This window comes from Aythya marila, assembly GCF_965140915.1.
Source record: "Aythya marila genome assembly, chromosome: 1".
Taxonomy (NCBI): Eukaryota; Metazoa; Chordata; class Aves; order Anseriformes; family Anatidae; genus Aythya; species Aythya marila.
Genome location: NC_139042.1, coordinates 76,682,363 through 76,705,233, shown reverse-complemented (window position 1 = coordinate 76,705,233; position 22,871 = coordinate 76,682,363). Strand labels below are relative to the sequence as shown.

At 37.0% G+C, this 22,871-nt stretch overlaps 1 protein-coding gene across 4 annotated transcripts in view; it reads left to right on the top strand.

Annotated features, from left to right (window-relative positions):
- The window catches only part of MID1 (midline 1), a 245,479-nt gene that overhangs the window by 194,741 nt on the left and 27,867 nt on the right, over nucleotides 1-22,871 (top strand). For all 4 annotated transcript variants that reach the window (XM_082782121.1, XM_082782120.1, XM_082782122.1 and 1 more), the window contains exons 3-5: nucleotides 907-1,002; nucleotides 16,112-16,219; nucleotides 20,082-20,230. In XM_082782121.1, coding sequence (XP_082638247.1) covers nucleotides 907-1,002; nucleotides 16,112-16,219; nucleotides 20,082-20,230 — 353 coding nt within the window. The remainder of the gene's footprint in view (nucleotides 1-906; nucleotides 1,003-16,111; nucleotides 16,220-20,081; nucleotides 20,231-22,871) is intronic.

Genomic DNA, 22,871 nt, shown 5'->3' with positions numbered 1-22,871 from the left:
TGGTAGTTGCAAATCCCACAGTGCATTGCATAGTCCCAGTCCCAGAGCAGCCAGATAAGGGAGCAGGTCACAGCCACCACAGACCGCATCTTCCTCATGCACTTGGATTTCCTTCCTGTGGGTAGGGTGGGGAGGGAGGAGGCTGAATCATTTGTTTCTGAATCTCTGTCTTACATGAAATTGCACAGCGGCCAGGATGTGGCTTCAGATCTGGGAGGCAGAAAGCACTGCGAGCTCCCACAGTTGGGTATATTTGTTGTGCCCATAATCGGTTGATAAACACAGGCACAAACCACACATTGTTTCTCAAGGACAATGACAATAAGTGAGTAGATATTTTATTATTTTACTTAGAAATGATGGTTTTCTTTAGAATTATTTATTAAAAAATCTGACTGTACTCAAGTAGGGAAATAAATCAATTACATCAATGCCCCGGTGGTGTGATCAATGTCCTACTACTGAGTCCTTATGAGTGTGATCCCAAACAGGCACATGCTGGGAGACGTCAGTTAGCAGCAGGTTGTTAAATTTAAATGTCAGACTAAGAGCATGGAATAAGGAGTCTTTTTTTTTTTTTTCTGATAAAGCATTTTTAACCTCCCTGACTTCTACTTACTCTGTTATTTTTTCCCCTGATTAAAACTAATTTCTTAACCTAGTTTCTAGTAGGTCCTTAGAAAGTATTTTGTGGTGAACTCTTACCACAAACATTTCAGCTTTCTTGTCTTGCCATGCTTGATTCATGGACAAAATATCTAACCGTGCACATCAAAATGAATGTCATGTGTTGATACCTGTGTAATTACATAATTCAGATCCTGAAAGTACACCCATTTTTCAACTGTTCACTTAAATTTTAAATTCTTCAGAATACTAATGTGTTCTTTTCTTTCTTTTTGACAGCAAAATTTGGAGAGTAACCTCACCAACCTTATTAAGAGGAATACTGAACTGGAAACTCTTTTGGCGAAACTCATTCAGACCTGTCAACACGTAGAAGTGAGTGCTGACCTCCATTTGAAATACCTGCAAACTGAATTACATTCACTTTGAGCTTTCAGAAATGAAAGCTTATACAAAAACGTAACAAGTACAAGACTAAATTAAGGTCATGGTAAACTGATTTGGAACTTTTTCACTGAGAAATGGTATTCTCAGTACGCCTAGCCTCCTTTACATTTATTCCTATCCCCTTTTAATTATGATTGAATGTTTAGATGACCCCCTCCACTGTTACACTTGAGCATGCCATTCACCATCTGTAGAATGCTTACCTTCTTGGCTCCTTTGCCATACAGTAATAGTAATATTTACTGGTTGAAAACTAGGACAAAGAAATAGTAAGGTCCAGATCCACAAAGATATTTAGCTTTCTATCTGCCATGGATTTTATTTTTGTTCATCAGAAATACGTATCTAGATACAGATGTAGCTTCAAAAGTCATGTATGAACTGTACTTTTCTTAAGAAGAATAGGATGCCTGCAATCTTTTGAGTTGCCTGAGGGTATCACAGAAGGGAAGGACCTGAATCCAGATTTCCTCCAAATTTGGGGGATATTCTAGATGGATCTTTGGGGGCTGCTGCTCTATATGCAAATTAAAATAATCACAGACTAATTCAACCATGGGAGCTTACACAGGGGAGAACAAAGTCCAAAATATGCTATTTTTAGCAGAACTTTTCTTTTTACATTTTTCTGCACTCTTAAGATCATTTTCTCACTGTTAGAGAGTATATTCTGCTCAGCGAAGTCAAAACAGCTATGAACAAACAGCTTCCTTGTCATAAAAAAACTTACAAAAGACAGTATGAGTTTATGCTTTGTGACTGTAAAATGATACAAATATTAAAAAATTTAAAGCATTAAAATTTTATCACCAATGCTTTCCTTATGGTCAGTCTCAGCTGAGAGTCCCAGGTGACACAAGAGATACAAAATATTTTCTCCTCTCCTCCAGGCAAATTGTGAATGAGGAATACTGGAAGAGTGAGAAAGGCTCAACATTGTGAGGTGTGCATGCTTGTTGGCCGATATACTGCATTTACTGAGATACACTGAGTTGATCATTTGAAGTGCTATCAGATTTCTTAAGTGCTAAATTTGGTTTAAGACAAAGTAGGAAAGTTAATGGTGTAGGAATCAGAGAAGCTGGCACAACATAAATACGGGTGCTTTAGCGTGGAACAAGTCTTAGACCTCAATCACAAAGAAAAAGGTATTTTAAGTCGAACAGCTAATTACTAGCCAGATTAGCAGAGAAAACTTATTTTCCCAGTGCAAATTGCTTGACTTTTGTTTGCATTATAATACTGCCTGTTGACTTGCTTCTACAGGGGAACATTTGTCCTGACTGCATTGTGATTCCTGCAGCAACCTCATTTATTTAGAGGAGGGGGTGTACTGTGTGCCTAGCAGACTGGCAGTATTAAATAATAATTGTGTTGTGTAGAAAAGGTATTCTGCTTTGAGTATGGCTGTCCAGACATGTAAAAAGAAGCCAGGTGTCTTTGTCAGTGTTATCTGGGGAATAGCCTTGGGAATCTGGGAGAGGAAAGTAGCCTCACCACAGAGTTTCTGATACATGGGTATGTATAATTTAGCAGAAAGTTAGCTCTGACATACAGAGCCTTAACAGAGCCACGCAAGTCTGGAGAAAGACTCTCTTTTCTACCATCTGCCATATTTTTAGCAAAGCCTCTTTTTCTTCCTTAGAAAGTTCTGTGGAAGTTCTCTGTAGGTCTTTTTCAGAGGAAAATTTGGTCATCTAAGCCCAAGAGCAATTGTTGCCTGTGAATAGTCACATCTTGAAAATATGACACCTGCTTAAGTAATTTATTGACTGTGGCAACAGTACATGCTGCAACAATAAAGACAACAACAAAACAAAATAAAACAAACAAAGAAGCAACAACAAGACTATTCTTCCAAAGAGATCGCCTCATCCATTTTTCTGTCTGACAGTTGACCTCTCTCCTCTGTGAAGCCTCACTGACTCAACGGGATTCAATAAAAACACAAAGTCTATCACAAGATTAGACTTGCAGTAAAGGATCTGACTTCTTTATATACACAGCAATAACATCAGACAGAACAACTGTAGCATCAGATGGGATGACTTTAGCAGATAATGAGAGACAGAGACAAGGTACATTTTCTTCCACTATATATAAAACTCAGAGCAAAAAACATGAAGCAGATGAGTGCAGGACAGCATAAAGCCTCTACTGCACTAGTGGCCTATATCCAAGATGTGCTAGATCTGGAAAAATCTAAATCGTTCCTCCTTCTCCCCTGCAGTATATTACCAGCTCTAATGTTTAGTACTACAAAAAATCCAACTTGTTCAACTGGTAACAGATGCGCTACTGTCCCTTAGGTCCTGTTTTAGAAAATTTCTCTGTAGACATAAAGCAATAGCAGCAAAGTTGTTAATAAATTCCTACCACGTCTTATTCATCAAATTAGTCTAATTAGCATTTAAATTAGCTAAATATTAAGAAATGAGCTTCAGTCAAAACCCTGGACCTAGGCAGCGGTGGAAATCAGGCAAGTGGGGATGTGGAAGTAAACTCTAAAGCTATCTCTCTTTTCCAGAATTTTGAAAACTTAGATATGATATGAATATCTTAAACAGTAGAGATGCTGAGGCTAGTATAGATTTAAAAATTCAGTATGCTCTATTTCTTTGTGCTTCTTGACTGAAATTCACCCAAACCAGGATATAGAATGAAGCATAGTATATTATTATAATTTTAGTGTTACAAAATTAAAATTACAACACTTTCAGAAAAGCTGAAGTTTCCAATGATTTTATTAATGTTGCTATATGAACTTACAGAGAAGTGGAAATTGAACAGGGAGTTAATTTTATAGGAAAGGTTTCACTCTTTTCTTTTTCATTTTTTGATACACTATAGTCAGACTATAATGTAAAATATATTGTATACAATTTGTAAAGATGTAAAAATATAGGTAGTGCACTGTAAAATCTGATGTTACACACCCAGGTTATCGTTACCTAATTTAGAATAATTAAAAAAAAAAAAAAAAGCGTTGATTTAGGTTTTCAGGAGGTTAAAATCTGATGAGGAAAAAGTAGGACACTTTTTTTTTTCAGGCCAAATAATGTGAATTTTGATAAACAAGGAAGAGCAGGATGTTTTTGTTCCTTGTGTTAAAGTTGCAGAGTTTTTATGAAGGGATATATCAACAAAACCAAAGTTATTCTATTTGACATTTATTTGTAGAAAATAGAAACAAACACTAACTTTTTAACCATTTGTCATTAAAAAAAAAAAACACTATCACATGAAAAATGAAAAAATAATATCTTTTTCTGGCTTTTGATATGGAGCAGAAGCTGATGTTTCCTAAAATGAACAACAAACAGGCCATGTGTCTGTTGAATAAACGAGTCCTCACTAGCCAAACCAAATGTTGTTGTAGAGCCACTGTTTCTCATCAACAAAGTGTGCTGTTAATGGCTTCCTAGCAACTGATTTTATGGCAGATTAATTATTTACCACGCATCCTTCACATCAGGCAATTGTAATTTCATCCATAGCAAAAGCTAAATCCTATCACTCTGTTTTAAAACTGAAGAATATTCCCTTTGGAAAGAGTGGTGCTTTTTTTCCACTTTTCTCCCATATTAGCAGGCGGGAACTAGTCAAGGATGTTCATTATCTGGAAACTGGATGATTTCCAGCAGCAAGAGAGGAGAGCTCTGGAGCTGCCTTTCATCACTGCAATGGGGACATAAATCTTACCTATTTTTAGATGGAGTTCATCAATTTATGACAAGATTTATCCTGATGTGGGATCTGATCTTGAGAGACTGGAGAAGTCCATTTCCAGTCTTAGGTTCCTGTGAGTGGTTTGGGGCATATCAGCAGGAAAAGTTAAGAGAATAAATCAAGCCAGATTTGTATTCTTTACTGCTTTGAGTAAAGCCGAGATATTACTAAACATTTTATAATGCCTGAATGACTGGCTTCATGACTAATAAGAAAGTAGTCTGGGCTAATACTTAGTGTATGGTAACACTTACTTTAAAAAAATTCCCTTTTCTCAGTGGAAACCACACCCTGAAAAGTGCACACTTCAGACAAAACGCCTTTCTATCCCAAATCTTTCATTTAATTAGGAGCACCTAGGCACACTGATTTTACTCATCAGTCTCATCACTGTTGTGTTTTGTTTTACACTCTCCCTTCCTCTGTAATTCCATCTGTCCTTCCTTAATTTTCCATAAAATCCCAAAGCTGTTCATAAGTAAAGTTTTGTTTTCCTTCCTTGGATAAGATAGCAGGTCTACAACTTCATGCCCTTGGCCAGGAGACTTTCTCAAGCTTTCTGAAGGATATTAGCAGGAGCACAATCCCATGGTCCCAACTCTGCTGCTTTTTTTGTTTGTTTGTTTTGTTTTGTTTTGTTTTGTTTTGTTTTGTTTTTGTTTTGTGAGGGGCAGCAGGGACAGCTTCATGGAATCATAGAAATAGAATCATAGAATGGTTTGGGTTGGAAGGGACCTGAAAGATCATCTAGTTTCAACCCCTCTGCCATGGGCAAGGATGCCACCCACTAGATCAGGTTGCCCAAAGACCCATCCAACCTGGTCTTGAACGCCTCCAGGGACGGGGCATCCACAGCTTCTCTGAGCAACTTGTGCCAGTGCCTCACCACTTTCTGAGTGAAGAATTTCCTCCTAATCTCTAATCTAAATCTCCCCTCTTTTAGTTTAAAACCATTCCCCATTGTCCTGTCATTATCTGATTGAGCAAAGAGTCGCTATCCATCTTTTTTATAAGTCCCCTTCAAATACTGAAAAGTTGCAGTGAGGTCACCCCAGAGCCTTCTCTTCTCCAGGCTGAACACTCTCTCAGCCTTTCTTCGTAGAAGAGGTGCTACAGTCCCCTGATGATCTTTGTGGACCTCCTCTGGAACCATTCTAACAGATCAACATCCTTCTTGTGCTGGGATCTATCAAATGATAGATTGATATAATAAAATACTTTTCTTTGAAAGCAGAGAAAATGGAATAGACATGGTCACTAACCTTAAATTTAAATATTTATATTCCTAGTTCACAGCCTTCATAAATCTTGTAATATCTGTAGAAAACTTGTAAGTGAAGCACTAAAATCAGTCCTGGTAGATTATCTTTAAACTCTGTGGAAATTCACACATTGAGAGAAAACTCTAGCATGTTGCTAAATCAGAGTGTGTCTTGTAAGTGTCCATAAAAACATCTGTGTGTGTCAAGAAGGCATCTACTTAGTTCTGGAAATAAGGGGAAGATATTTGGAGAAAAAAAGAGTTAAATGTAAATGTTTACGCTTTGTCATATATCAACAGCCTAGGTACAAGCCCTTTACAGCAGCTGAGGCTTTAGCTGAAGTCCTGCTGGGTGAAACATGTCTGTGGAATCTTGCTGGTAAAAAAAATGGTGCAAGTATCTGAAAATTCCTGTAGGACACGTGGGCAAATCTTCTGTAAACAGTGTAATAAAACTGGGATTGACAGGCCTGAGGTATAATGATGCAGGCTAATGCCTGGGTGATAGCATTCCCATGGCTGTACCAACCACCGCCTGGTCTCCCTTCCTTCTGCCATGTGCCTGAGAGGTGTCACTGCTGTGCTGCCCCAGGGTGGCTGTCTCCAACCTTCCCTCTCTGCCCCACCACCTGAAATGCAACAGGGCTGCATGCTGCTGTGCTGCCCTGTGGCCTTTCGATCTGTGCATGGATTCAAATTTAGCCACTTCCCAGCTGAATCAGGGAAGGGTTGAACACTGTAAGTGCACTGCTTCTGCCTTCAGATTTTGAGCCACGGGTTTCTCTGGGTGACAGTACTATGTCACAGCAAATTGGCTTCCTTGCCATAGTTTCCAAGGTACTTTGCTGCTGTGAATGTGTGAGTTTGCTGCAGATGGGTTTTAGATCATGCCATTAATTGTCATTAGGCACAAATTTGAGTATGAGGCTCTTTTGTCAGTTACTTTTTTCTAAGCTCTTTCAGTTTTCTTCTGGACTTCTTTCTCATCTTTTCTAGGAAGTATATGATCAAACATCTATTATTTAGTCAATACCATGAAGCTACTCTCATCTGTTATGCAGAAACATAATCTGAAGTCAGCTGGAGGAAAAATTGGAGCAATTATCTAGGGGGGAGGGGAAAGGAAATAGGTTTTGCTTGTTGACAGTTTTATAACATCTGTATCTCAGTCTTTTTGTTTTGTTTGGTTTTATTTTCAATTTGCCAAACGTCATAGGAAGCAAATTCTGGACACTGCTGCAAAATCATTTTTGGTTACACAAAGAAGGAAAGGCATTTTCCTATAATTGTGTAACCCTCAAACTGCTGCCTCCTTTGCTTTCTGTTAGTAATGGAAATGCTCAGTTTCTGGCTCACTTCTGAAGATCTGCTGCAGGCTAAATCTCAGTATAAAGTTTCCAAGCAAAAACTGTGGGGTTTGTGTGTGTGTCAAAGGGTGTTTTTTATACCTATGTTCTGTAATCACCTGAAGAAAGTAGTATACAAAAACACCCTTTATTCCAACATGACAGATACTGAACACTCGCAAGTATCAGACACATTTTAAATCAGTGTGACAACAGTTGTGTAAAAGTGATGAAGAGAAGATGGCAGCATCTGGAAAAGCCTGCTGTTGTGTGTTTTTTTTTTTCTTTTTTTAACTTTTTTTTTTCTGTGCCTTATTAAAAATAAATAAACCAAATGGGAAAACTATAAATAATAAAAAATTGAATCTCTGATCAGATTTCATTTACAAAAGAGTTTCTTTAAATTTTATGACACACTGTGGTCTCCATGCTTTTTTAAGATACATGTAGCATTTCTGTTATTTGAGAGACAGCAAAATCAAAAGTCGGCTGTCAGAATGATTCCCTGAGGACACACAAAGAGTAAAAAGGCTTTGTCTGTGACAATAAAAAACAGTGAGTACTCTGTTTTCATTTTCATGGTACTCGCTCCTTCTTGAAATTTGTGGTCATTTCATTCAAAGCCTGCATAAACTGAGAAGTCCCTATTAGGAAAATTTAGGTGGAAAGCCTGTATGTTAATTCTGGTGTCTGAACTGCAGCAAATGGTCTTTGTAGTCATACACAGCTGAACATTAGTAGTTTGGAGTAAAGAATACACTTTGGTGAGGTTTTATAGACAGCAGGAAATGGGCAATGGATTAAACAAGTGTTTTCCATCAGCATGAATTATATGGGGTAGGTAAGATGAAAAGCATCTCAACTGAAAATTCCTGTTTCTTCTGTCCTAATGCCTTCAGTTTTTGCAGAGATACTTGTTCAGTAATTATAGTCACTTGCTATATTTAAGTCCTAGAAGTAACTGACTTTTTTATTTTAAATAGGCAGGAAACCAACTTGAAAGAAATTGAAATCTGCTATTCTCAATAAGAGACTAATTAACAAACTTTATGATGTGCATAAAACCTTAAGGAAGAGTTTACAGCATTTGTTTCCTATGACAGCTTCTAATGGGAGAGGGGATAAGGTATTTTATCTATTAATGTGGTTTAGATGAAATAAGTGTCATGATCTTCTTTTGATTTATAATTACTTTAGTTCTACATTTAGCTCCACTCTTTTAAAACTTGATTTCATTCAAAGTAAAACTCAGATAAGTTTCTCACTTCAGTGAGACTCTTCATTTTACATGCTAGTAGAGAAAAGAGAAGCATGAGAAACAAACATAAGAAATAAAAAAATAATAAAATATACTGCATATATGGTTATATGGATACTTCAAAATAAATATTAATTCAAGGATGTTCTCAGTTTATGCCCAGTAAGCCCTAGCCTAGTAGTCAAATATTATTTGCCTGAGTAATCATTTAATTGCTTTCACAAATGACCAATTAAATGCATAATTGGTCATATATATGTCTACAGCTGCAGCACTTAAGCATACATTTAATGTACAGATTAGGCACATACTGGAAAATAGCATTTCATCTACAACTGTTTTGTAATTTCTAGAAATTGGAATTGCAATTATAATACGGGTCACATGGACTATGTATAGACTAACAGGAATGCTTGTCACTGTCTGGTAAAAATGCTAGTTCCCATTCCTTCCATCTCTCCCTCCAGCTCACATTCATACACAGATGTGTGCTCACATACTTGTTATATGTATATTCTTGCAAAACTTTGTCCTTGGAGTAGAAAATGTGTTTCTGTTCACTGTTAATCACTCAAGTAATGCAGCTTTGTGCCTACCATCTGAGTTTAGCTTGTTAAAATGTCCGTAGTTTTTGGAACTCTGTTTTGAGACATTTACCTTCATAGGAACATAAGATTTCCAAGTTTCTCCTTTATCTTATAAATAGCTGAACAGCTACATAAGAGCAGCAAGGAGACCAAAGGCATTGTTCTTCTAGGAAGTATGCTAAATGCTGGGCTAAAGACCACAGATCCTGGATGAGCATTTTAAGTACTGAACTGTTGGATACAAGAGCATTGGTTTCAGCAGTCAGTTGAACTTTAGTGATTATTTAATTGTTTTTATTTGTCTACGCTCAATGAAACAGACTAAGTGGCATACTTGCTCAACATGAAACAAAAGCTTAGTGTCAGCAGGAAAAATAACGTCAAAACAATGAAAAAACTCATCCCTCCTAAGAGCTAGCTTCACAAATAGCTTAATCCAATCTTATACCTCATTGCTGCCAAAAGCCTCACCACCTCTCTTGTCTTCCCTGCTGTGTTTACCTACTTGTTTCCCATGTGATAGTGCAATATCCAGGTCACCCAGGTGAGCCCAGCCTCGCCGTTTTGCCAGGTAGCCATACCAGCTTCAGCAGATGGGTTATGAAAGTGGTTCACCTGGCAACAAATGTCTTTTCTCCAGCATGTTTTCCTATCCTTCGAAAAAAGCCAGCTATTCAACATGATGCTGCATTTGTGCTTCATAAAAACAGGGCGTGATTTGTTGAAGCAAGCCTAGTCTATGGGCTCTACAGCTGTCAGTATCATATCTGGAGTAGCTCTCTAGTAGAACTTTCCAAAGTTGAAAACTTTTTAATGTTTTAAATGTCAATCTTATTAGTTTGCTTTCCATGAAACTTCTGTGATTTTGTTTTTGTTGTTGTTCATTTTGGTTTGTTCCTCTGATTGGATTGTAAATGTCACTAGAGGACTGCAGGTTCCTTGCTGGTTAGTTTCTCAATCATCTGCTTCAAAGCATAGTGGGACAAAAGCCTTTAAAATAATATTTTAATAAGTAACATGAGTATTTCAAACTTCTAAAAAGGTTTACTTTTAGTCAAGATTGGGAAAGATAGTCTTATCAGTGTGACCCAAAATATTGTATCCTGGCCTAATCAATTCTTCATTCACAAAATTCTTAGGAAGCCAGAGTAAGTTGGTGTACTTTTGTGCTGACCTTAGTTTAACCTGCTCTGAGACTGCCTGTAAACACAGGTCTCCTGGTTAGAGATAAATGTGGAATGCAAACAAAAACAAAGCCTCTGGCTCACTTGAAATGGGAGATGGACATTCCACTCTCTTGAACCAATTTAGACTAAGAAGTTGTAGGTGTTCCATTCAGATGGCAAGCTGATTAATTTCACATATTTCCAAAGGCACAGTTTGTCACAATAGATAAAATCAGTTTTACTCCCAGACTTGATAAAATCTGAGAAAGCTTTATTCTGAGTTACTTTTGTTCTACAGAATCAAATTGAATAACCTGTATTATCAAACAGGGATATGAAAAGAAAGAACTCTGGAAGGAATTCACACTCAAAATCTATAATGAAACATGTGGCAATGATGCTTCAGTTGTTAAGTGGAACCAGTGCAATTTGTTTTTCTGATGTTTTTGTTTACTTGTAAGTTGTTGTACAGTAAATTCTGTAGCCATTAACTCATACCCACCAAGAAAAGCTGGTATCTCTTTTTTACCTGGATAGCCATGTCTGTGGCATTTTGAGGCACGCAGACTATTTTTAATCAGTAAAGCTAAAACTGAAATGCATTCCTCACTTTCCAAAGATCATACTCTTTCTACAACCTACTTTATTTCATTTTGCAGTAGGATTAAGTGAACAAAAATTACTGTTTTTAATTTATTCCAGCCACTATAGTCTTAGAAAAAGCAAGCAACCTCCAACTTAGGGTGTCTTATTTAGCTTGTCATTTAGAAATTATATGCCAAAGAAGGACTCATGCATTTCCACTTGCAGACAAAATTGCCTCACCCATAAGGAATCCCAAAGGGAGAGATTTGTTCCTGCGAAGAAGTCTGCTGAAATGTTAAAATATCATTTGATTCTAATATATTAGTTTTCTTTGGTATGAGTCTATCTCTATGACACTACGCTTGCCTTTGAATTAACAATCAAAACTTTCTGTAACCTTGCATCACTAGCAGCATTGCAGTTCTCTGATTTCCCAAACATCTGCTAGGGACTTTGAAACCACCACAATCATATGACCTAAACTGCAATTTAACTCAGGTCTCTGAAGATGAAAGCCTAGGAAGCCTCTTCATAGAGGAGAACATTTTCCAAAGTAGTTCTCAGTTTGTGGACCTGTGAGCAGCTGGCCTGCTCTCCTCTTTGGGTCAGGAGGGTTTGTGATTTCCAGATCCCTGTCAGAGATTTGAGGAAATTCCAGTTTTCTTTTCCCTTCCCTTCCCTTCCCTTCCCTTCCCTTCCCTTCCCTTCCCTTCCCTTCCCTTCCCTTCCCTTCCCTTCCCTTCCCTTCCCTTCCCTTCCCTTCCCTTCCCTTCCCTTCCCTTCCCTTCCCTTCCCTTCCCTTCCCTTCCCTTCCCTTCCCTTCCCTTCCCTTCCCTTCCCTTCCCTTCCCTTCCCTTCCCTTCCCTTCCCTTCCCTTCCCTTCCCTTCCCTTCCCTTCCCTTCCCTTCCCTTCCCTTCCCTTCCCTTCCCTTCCCTTCCCTTCCCTTCCCTTCCCTTCCCTTTCCTTTCCTTTCCTTTCCTTTCCTTTCCTTTCCTTTTCAACACCCACTCCTTGAGGCTCAGACCACTAGACCTTATCCTTACATCTGGAGAACCTGGAAAGATCTTTGTATATTGTTTGTCAGTAAATTGTCTCAGGTCTTCAAATATTGCAGAAATAGAAATAAATTCCCCATGAAAGCAACAGGACTAGAATATATTTTTTCCTGCATGTTTGGTGGTGAAAAAGTTATAATTTTTCTAAATCCTAACAAGGCCTGATAGTTAGTTTTTAAAAAGTTTTGTGGTATGGAAGAGAAGTTTTTAAAAATGATACTACCAAACCAAAAAACTTTACTTTCATTCTAGTTGTGGTGATGGATTTCTAAGGAATTTTTTGATGTCAAAACTAAGCATGGTGATATCAGTGGAATTTTCAACAGAAAATTATCTCCAAGTCCAACATTAACTCTCCAACAATGGAAATCTCATATTTAAAAGTCAACATTCATCTGGGATGGAGGAAGCCTGTATTTAAATCTGTTCTCTACATGATTCAGAGCCTCCCACAATCAAAGTGAGCGATGCAGCCTCCAGACTTTTCTAATGCGGCTCTCAGTCTTTTTAAATCAACTCTTTGGAAAGAGGGTTTGTTTTTATTGTAGAAAAGTAGAGAACATAAAACCTCAAATATTTTTACCAGACAGAACTCGTATTCCTTGGCCAGCCCCAGCTGGAAGTTATTGTCAAGGTTGCTGTTCATCAAAGGACTCAAGTAGAAGGCAGAGTCTTATTCTGGTATTTCTGTAGCACCTGTACAGCGGAGCCCTACGCCATGCCTCTGGCTCTTTGGTCTGACATATGACTCCTCAGAAATACACAAGTAAATAATATTCAATGTTAATCTCACAAGTAGTCCCTTTAGGGCCACCACTAATATATTGCACTTAAAGTTAGGCACGTGCTCAATTATAAAGTTATTACGGAATCAGAGGCCTTCTGGGCTGAAAATTTGATTAAGGAGCATTTCAACTTGAGAAAAGCCCCCAAATTAATATATATATATATATATTTATTATTATTTATTTATTATTTTTTTTGAGGGGGGGAGGGCATTCATACAAAGCTCAGACATCTCAAATAGTTTTGGAATATCCTTTCCAGTTTTAATAAGCTTCTGCAAGCTATAAAATTTTGAAAAGTCTTCAAATGAAGTTTATAAAAGAGAATACTTTTCAGGTTTCAAAGAAAACAGAGATGTCTGCAGTCAGTGTGTAAGAAATACAAAGATTTTTTACAAGAATTTCATTTTTCTTAGTCTAGAGTTTTGTAATTGAAGATTTAATTAATACTTTATTTTTCAAACCAGTCTGAGCATTAATGAAACACTGTTGTCTTAGCCTTCCTGAACTCTGTCATGACAGTTACCCTGGAGGTAACTTAGATCTGCTGTACAAAACACATTCATGATATAAGTGGTGATAAAAGTAGCACTTTGAGTGGAAGCTACTCAAAAATCCTGTGAACTGTTACAGTAATTCAGTGCCAAAGTCAGCTCTGGCATGAGCAGACCCTGGTATCAACATAAAAAGAGTTGCACCCATGTGTATTGAATACGATTGTTGCCTCTGACTGAACCCATTTGGGATTCCTTGCTCTGGTGGAATTTCATTCCACTAGTGAAACAGGAGTCAAGGTTGGAAACCTCATTGAAAACAGCCCTGCAGAAGTTCACACCAAAATGCAGTGCATGACCAGAGGGTGTTATACAGCTGGGGTGATGGGATAATGAGAAGAGGTGGAGTAGAAACAACAGTGTTCACACAAACCAATTTTTGGCCCTTGGGTAGGCCTGATATGTCGACTGACTAGTTCTAGGCTTCCTAAGCTGTCACTGGAGAGACATACGCTCTGTCAGAGGCTTTGTGTTAGCTTTTCTGTGGTCTCTCTCTCCTCATGGGCTATGGTGGGAAGCCAGGCAGAGCAAACAGCTAACGCGTGTAAATGAAGAGGCACCTAAAATTGGATGGTGGAAGTATTTCTTACATTTTCACCTTTTGTGTGTAGATCTCTCCAGCACTTTCAGCACCATCTATTGCCTTCAAGAAAAAAATATACTTTCTCTTTATAATACTGGTAGCTTAATTAACATTTAAGCCGATGGAATATGTGATTTAATTTTTAATTTAAGGAAGGTTTGAGAAGGATAATCTGAAATTTAAATGAAAACAGGCCTTTGTAAACAAGTCCCCTCTTTGCCCAGAGGACACAATGTATTTCACATAAGAAGGTATTTGTAAAATTGGTCCTGGTCCAAACTCAGATGTATAAACATGTGCTTAATCTTAATGAGCTCCATAATGTGCTTACAGGTAAACGCATGTTTAAACGTATTGTTGGAAGAAAAGAAAAAGAAAAGAAAAAAAAAAAAAAGAAAAAAAAAAAAAAGAAGAAGGCTGAGGCAGATCAAGGGGCTCATCAGATAATAAAGAAAAATAACCAAAGAGGGGAAATATAGTTAGTCTTTACCTAGGACTGTTCCCTTTTCTGGTTCACCTCTAGATCTGCTATCCTAATGGAAAAGGTGATGTGGAGTGGTTCTAGGAGCAACTGGCCAAGGCTGAGGTCTGTTTAACACCTCTTAGCAAAGTGTGTATGGAAACACAGGTCTGACATCACTCCTTTTATTTTTTTTCTGTTTTGTAGGTATGATTAGAACCTTTTGTCTTTTTCTCCATCTCTTTTCTTTCATAGATATAAGCTAAACATGCTGCTGGTGGGGAGGTCCATTTTGCTTGTCATATTAAATGCTGACTTTTCATTAAAACAATCTATCTTAACGTGAAACAAAATGTTTTGTTTTGTGAGGATTTTTTTTTGTGCTAAAAATAGTTTCAGCAGTTCATACATTTATACTGTAGATATCTACACAAGTACAGCTAATGCTTTCTAGTTGATTAACTGTCAGAGGCAAAGTACTACTAAAAAATAAAACATTAAATGCACATGACTAGATAATGTCAGTTGGATGTTTGGTAACTTGAGTCTTTCAGAAACTACTATATGGACATTTAAAATAATAAAAAATACTAATTTTTCAAGTATTAAATTCAGCAAATCAAACATTAGGAATCGTTATAAAAATAACCACAGCAAAATAGATAATGTATCATGCCACTGTATAACTCCGTAGTTTGTTTGCACCTTGGGCATATAATACAGTTCTGTTCCCCCTACGAAAAAGTAGGTGGTAGACCTGGCAAAGTTTCAGAGAAGAAAACAAGAATGATTGGAAGTATGGAACAGCTTTCATGTGAAGAAAATCTGAATCATTTCAGACTCTTCAGCCCTACAGGAGGATAAAACAGTGGTGTAGAAAATTGCGGGTGGCATGAAAATTGAGGTTAGGTATCACTCTTCTTTCCAGTAAAATAATTTGGGATCATAAAATGCAGCTGAAAGGGGGTTCAGATCCCTCTAAAAGAGACAGTTGCTTGCTTGACTATGAGTTAAACTTTGGATCTCACTGTCATAGGAGGGTGGGGATGGGAAAACAAATTTTAGAGGGTTGGAAGGAAAGAGTGAGTAAATTCATAGAAGATAACTCTTATGAGGATTACTAATGACATAAAAATTGTTTCAAAAAGACTCTGATCTGCAATTGATTGGAGGATGAGACAATAATCATGGGAACCATCATACATGCTTGGCTTTTGTAAGGTGCTCTACTAGCAGATGCTCATACTAGCAGCTGATAAAGACAGGATACTGTAGTAGAGGGACTGTGTGATCCAGTACTTCCAATACTTTTGCTCTTACATGCATGAGTATTCACTGCAGTCCTATGTACTTCTTGCATTCGTGACAGGTTAAGCATCTCTGGAAAAGCTTTCACTTCTCACTAATGTCAATTATAGCTGACATCACTCAGTTATCACAGGACCAGGCTTCCTTCATTTGAGATAGAAATAAAATAAGTATCTATTTGCTAGTCCCATCTCTTACAGAAGGTACATATAAGACTCAAATAGAACTTTCAGGCATGTCACAGTCACAAATCACAAAAATAAGAAAAGCAAAACAACATATTTATTGTACACAGGGCGGAGTAAAAATAAATAAATAAATAAATAAATAAATAACAATCAACATGGCTTGCTTTGTAGGTAAACGCATCCCGCCAGGAAACCAAGCTGATGGAAGAATGTGACCAGCTCATTGAAATAATCCAGCAAAGACGACAAATAATTGGAACCAAAATCAAGGAAGGAAAGGTAACAGCTTTTCTTCTTTTGATAGCAAGTAGGTCAACATTACTTCTTCATGCTTTTTTTTTGACAGTTTTTTGACTTCAGGTGCTATTAATATAAATCTGTATGAGTCCTTATGTAGTCCTGGGCCACTACTGCCTTCATGTAAAGAGGAATAAAATTGGTTAAAATTAGTACGTTAGACTTCAACACTTTCTTTAGCATTTCTCTTCCTACAGGTGATTATGATTTTTAAGGATAAACACTGAAATTATATCACTGTCAGTAAATAATAATAAAGTGATGACTAATTAATGCTTCTTTCACTCTGTTATATTTCTGACTGTTTCCCCAAAATTTTCACCTTCACAAAGTGCCACAACACTTGCTATTGTGGCTGACAATTATCAACAAGAATAAGTTAGATTAGATTCTTTAATTATTTATTATAAGACTTATAAAAATAATATTACATAAGGAATACATCTCAACCATTGTCATTCTTAAGAAAAGAAAATCTAACTTGTTTATGAAAAAAATAAATATTCATAAAAAAGCAATGAAGTATACATGAAGTATACAGTATACACAATGAAGTATACATTTCTAATTACTGAGGTGTGATGATTATTAGTGACAAACATATTGGGCAGTAAAATATTCAAATTTCTACTCTTTAAGCTAGCTATCTGTTAACCCAGAAACACATTAGAGCTGAATTAACATTCTTATTTTCTTGGTACATGGTGTTTACTCTTTAACTGCTAAGCTAACTAAGTCAAATATAAACTCTTCTTGTGTGGGAAAAGCTCAGGAAAGGAACAAAGTCAAGAGCAGGTTAAATGGTTTGCTCAGTTGTCAAGATATTCCAATTAACTTGAAATGAAAAGCCTGTAGGCAAGGGCTGACTTAAACATGTTTGAAACCACAAGTCCTGTACCTTGTGTGACAGAACCTGAATTTCCTCATACTGTTAACAAAATATAAGTCCCCTGCAAATGGAAATGGTGGCCTTCTGCATTATTGTTTTGACTCTGTGAATCCAGTTGTGCTTTCAACAAAATAGAAAACTTTCCATCCATTTGGATTTGTGTTATATATATAAGTTGCTTTCTAAAAGTATATTGCCTGTGAAGGTGTAGTCTAATATCCGTTAAAGCATGGAAGATTTATGATACAATTGACTCCAAATTTATGTAAATGTAGCTGATATCAGAATTTATCCCCATTCTTTGTTCCATTTTGATCAACCAAAAAGTGATACCAAAGGAGAGAGTTAAAGACTTGAACACTTTACCTCAGAATGTTGTAGATGGTGAAAGATTTAATGGGTTCAAGAGACAGGTGGATTAACTCATGGAAGAAAAACAAAATGAAGAAAAACTAGAAAAAAAAAAAAAGTAACAACAGCAACAACAAAAATACAGAATTAAATACCACAACACCACTTCAAACTCCAGATATCTATGAGAGACAAATTGCTGTTGGCTGAGCCAGTGTTCTGAGAAAGTATTATTTCCCAATCCGATGCCTCCACTACTGGCCTGTGATGGCGAGCTAGATGGACAATTAAGATCAGCTGTTCATATGTTCTTAAAATGAGAATCAGGCTAGTCTTTTCTAAGCAATTATGTAAATACTATAATAGCTACAATTCAGGCATTTTAGATACATATCATGAAATTTTGCTAAGGATTACAGTGCCCAGGGAACTCTTTTTCTTTTTATTGGCCAGAAAATCTGAAAAGCCACAGGAAATTCAGCCCCAGGTGTCTTCTTTTAGAGCAGTCTGTGACTGTTCTCCATAGTCATTCTAGAAGGCAGAGCATGGCACATTTGTTTAGAGCACAGTTAAGGCTACAGAGATGGAAGAACTCAAGTATAGTTCTAGCTGTGACTGCAGGGCTTCAGATTAAGACATACGATTCTTATAATATGGTGCAGCTCCATCCTTAATCTCACTTATCACTCTAAATTTATACAATCCAACAAAGCACATAGCAGGAAAAAAAAGATTTAAATAGAATAATTTTAGTGCAGAGGTCACAAACTTTCTTCCTTTAAAAGATGACTTTTTGAAGACGTAAGGAAAATTCAAGTAAACAAAAAGCCAAGTTCATATGTAGACCTCACAAATTATGACATCTAATTGTTAAAAAACTTACAAGGTAACATTTATTTCAGTTCATTTTGTTAATTAATACTTAAATAAAGAGTTGAGATGTTTATTACTGCAATGAACCTTTCTCTGGTTAGACTGGTGTAACCAAATAGTGATCTCCGAGTAAATGCACAATTACTGAAAATATTTTGTTCTCCATGGGACAGTCTGTTGACACTTCTCAGTATCTATCTATCTTCACCTCCCAGTGTATTTATAAAATGCTAGGTTGTGAATACAATTCCTTACTTGCATAAGTAATTGTGAGAGTACTTCATTTATTAAGTCTTTCCCAATGCAATTGTACATCTTGGTGCTCAACAGCCTAAACATGAATCAAAAGTAGGAAAGAAACCAACATGGGCTTTATCAACAGAAGTGCAGCCAGTAAAACAATGGAAGAGATTATCTTCCTCATGCAACACTTTCAAGCACTAGACCTCATCTAGTTACTGCATCCAGGTTTGGGCATCCAGCAAAGCAAAGACGTGGACAAAGTGGGAGGGCCTCCAAGTCAGTGGGATCTGGAGCTCTTGAACTGTGAGGAGAGAACCTGATCAGATCAGTAGCATTGTCAAAATCTTCATGCCTTACAAGCATTTTTCTCTTTACCAAAAAAAAAAAAAAAAAAAAAAAAAAAAAAAAAAAAAAATTGATCGTTTCAATAGTGTGTTCTTTCTGAAAGTTTGCCAAAAGATGTATTTTTCTACTGACTTCTGTTGTCATGTAGGCACATGAAGACACCTTCATCTTTGCTAAAAATGCTGAACTCCTGTCACAATTATATCGGCAAATTCAGTAACTTTAAAGTTTATACCCTAATTGCTGAGAGCAGGAACTTTATTTAATTATAAATTTGCTAATCCATATACAGTTTAGTTTCCTTATTTTTCATGTAACTGGGTCTTTCTGAACTCCAGATTTATTTAATTGCCTTCCTTTTTCTTACTCTTGTTCAAACTATGAAGTAGCAGCAATCTTGATAAGATAACAACAGGAAGGTCTCCCAGGTCTTTCAGGAACTAGAAGTTTTGTTAGCCAACATCTTTAAACGGGGGATTGACTGTGCTCCTTCCTAATATTTCAGCTAATGACTACAGTCGCATCTTCTGTGTTTATCTCCAACACGTGTTTTCAGTAATAATAATCATCTCTTCAGTATTACTGTCCTTTCATCCTGTTAAAAATATCCAACAAATAAAAAAAACCCTGTCTGACTAAAAGCACATAACAAAAAGGGCAGGCATGTATTGCTGGGAGAATTTAAGTCTTTTTACTCAAGTTTTATTTTCAGATGATTTTTTATGAAATTCTCCTCAGTAACAGGAAAAAAAAGTAAGTAATCCACAAGTTGCCCTTAACACAAATCTCATCACTTCAGGGAAATGGTTATCTAAATAACCTTTAGTTATCATGTAAGCAGAAAGTACCAGGAAATTATGTTTCTTCTGCTGGAAAATAGGCCAGCTGTGCTTGTTTTGGCTCTCCCCTGTTGTTTTCCATGTGGAAAACTTTGAGATATAAAGGCTGTGCCTGTCCCCTTATTAAAAATGTTATGTGGCTAGTGGAAGGCGCTCACCATCAAACTGGTGTGAAAGAAGCTCTTGTCAGTGAAGCCATTCATCTTAGCTTCCCCTTTGCATGACAGTTCTGTCTCGGAAGTGTAAATGCAATCATGATTTGTGACGTTAGAGAACTGACTGTTTTCTCGTGTTTCCACTCAAGGTTGTAAGGTTGAGAAAACTGGCTCAGCAGATTGCGAACTGCAAACAGTGCATTGAGCGCTCAACATCCCTCATCTCTCAGGCTGAGCAGTCTCTGAAGGAGAACGATCATGCTCGCTTCCTGCAAACTGCTAAAAACATCACTGAAAGGTAAAAAAGAAATGTTCCTCTTGATAAGCAGAAGAGTCTCAATTTAAGGCAGATAGGTTGTCGTAATTGCTGTATTGTTTTGTACCGCTACTGTGGTGATGTGGTCAAAGAGGGGAGGATGCTGCATTCCTCAATAACACTACTTAGGGCTGTTCCAGACTGGGAAGGATCTTTCTCTAATGTTAAATCAAAACATCCCTTTTAAAAAAGGAGCAGTCAGAAAAGGGGGTGAAATAAGTGTTAGTACAGTAAGAGCATGCACAGATGAAGGAGGTAGTGTAGGTATTAATAGATGCCAAGCAGAGATCTGGTACTAAACACAATGAAAAATAAGGTGCCTAGAAACTTAAATTCCTAATCCATTAAAAATTCTGAGACTGAGAAAGAAATAAGAAAGAAAGTGCATTCACTAGAAGAATTTTGTTAAGATCTTAGCTGTCTCATATCCTTCACAAAATAGCAGGTAGAAAGGACATCTCTGAGGTAGCCCACTCAAAGTGTTGAGGGTTCAACAAGTTGGGTGTCTGGAAGTGATGGAGGCTGCTGTGCTGGGTTCCTGGGTGCCAGGAATTTCTACTACTTCTAGAATATTAGTTCCTTTTCAGATTATCAAGGACCCAAAGACAAGGGCCTGAGTGATTCCAGGAAACTGTGCTGTTAGAAAATTCAGTCTGGTTTTCAGGGCAACAGGGTGAATGCTAAAACATTCCCACCCAGTTTCATCAGTAGTTTCTGATGAAAAAGAGAAAAATCTTGGAACTATCAGCTATTTAGCCATCAGGAAGAGAAACAAAAGACGGTGCAAGTATCTGTGACAGTGAAGAAAAAAATGATTAACAAATATCTTTATTCATTCAGATGTTTGGTTTTGTTTGTTTGTTTCTTCATTTGTTTATTTTAATCTGTGGGTTCACATTGTATCTGCACAATGTCCAGCCAACTTTTAACCTAGTCCAAACAATGAAACTCCTTGTTCTAAATTTATATGTATTTTAAGCCTATCACTTACTTCAGAGCACAGTGTGCAGATTCCTAAAATATCAAACTTCACCAAAGCTATTTTAATCAATTTATAAACAAGTGAGAAACTCTGTGTTACTCTTTAAATGTTCAGAGAATTGAAACTCTGATGAAAAAGGCAAAGCAAGGAAAGACAAGACAATGGATTAAATTTGGTCTGTTAGACTTGTACCCTGTTTCATATTCTATCACCAAGCTATGTTGTGCCACTTCTTTTTCCCAGCTGAAGCTGATAGCAAAACTACCACAGAATATTTAAGAATATCATGAGTAAAATGCTGAAGGTGAGAGTATGGCCTTTTTTCAATATCCAGTGGAATAAGCAGTAGGACAGAAACCTATGGTGATACAAACCTTTTTAACAGACTGCCAGAGAATACTCAGAGAAGCTCTAATTTTGAACTTGTAAACATGAGCAGTTGCATCATAAATACAGCCACAGGAGAGATGCTCAGAGAACAGAAATGAGACCAGCTGACATATGTGTCCAATCAGATCTAATTCTTGGCTATTACAGATCACTATCTATAATGAGAGGACTGCGAACAACCTGCAAATCAAAAAAATCATTCCAAGCAGTGAATAAAAATGAGGGGAAAAACCCCAGGTGCTTGCAGATAAATTAAAAATGGAGAAAGAGACTAAATCTTATTAATAAATTATTTCTCACAAGTTCTTTCTTGTTCCCATGTGGTGAGCAATATTTTGTTTGCTTCTAGGCTACGCATGCAACACTCTCAACAGGGTCCTGAACTACCAGAGCTAAAATCGTCTCCTGAAATTATGCACATTGCATTTCTTCATACTCACATTTCAAAGTAATTTCAATATAATATTCCCTATTGTAATCACAACAAGTAACTAGGTATAGCAAAGACATTATACATCCTGCAATGATTTACGTCATGCATTATTTACAATGGGTAAAATGTATTTATCCTAGAAAATCCCTGTCCAGCCAAGTACAGTGTCCCTTTTGCACTGTTCAAAATAACTGTCCAAAAGAGCCTGGTGCTGTGATCTTCTTCATAATAAATGTGCTTTATGGAGGCATTCAGAGAAGCTCTTCTCCTTGCATAGCTGCTTGCTGGTTTCTTAGCAAGGCCATTGATGATTTTTTGTAGGTGTGTATTAGCCTGGCTTTGCCCTAACACAGGCCCTAAATGAAATATATGTCTTGTTTCTCTACTAGATATAGAAACATGATAGCGTAACTATAACTGCAGGTGAGCTACTGGGGGATGGGAGGACTGGGGGAAGAAAACAATCACAATTTCAAAGAGAAATTATGATGAAAACTGTATAACAAGAATTATTGACTAAGAAAGCTCCTCAGCCGAGTCTTTGAAAACTGAGCTGAAGACAAAAAAAAATATATACAGCTCAGGTTTTAAATTTTCTAATTGTGTTCCTAAAATACTAAATGAGAAATATGAAAATGCAGTTCTTAACAAGTGTTTGGCCTGGAGCCTTTTCAGTCTCATCTACAGTGAAATACTCTAATTTGGGAAACTTAATTGAAGCAATCAAAATATTTTGACCTGACATGTCACAAATGACAGATAACTGACATACATTGTGCTCATGGTTATCTATTTACCTCCAAAGTGAAACAACAATT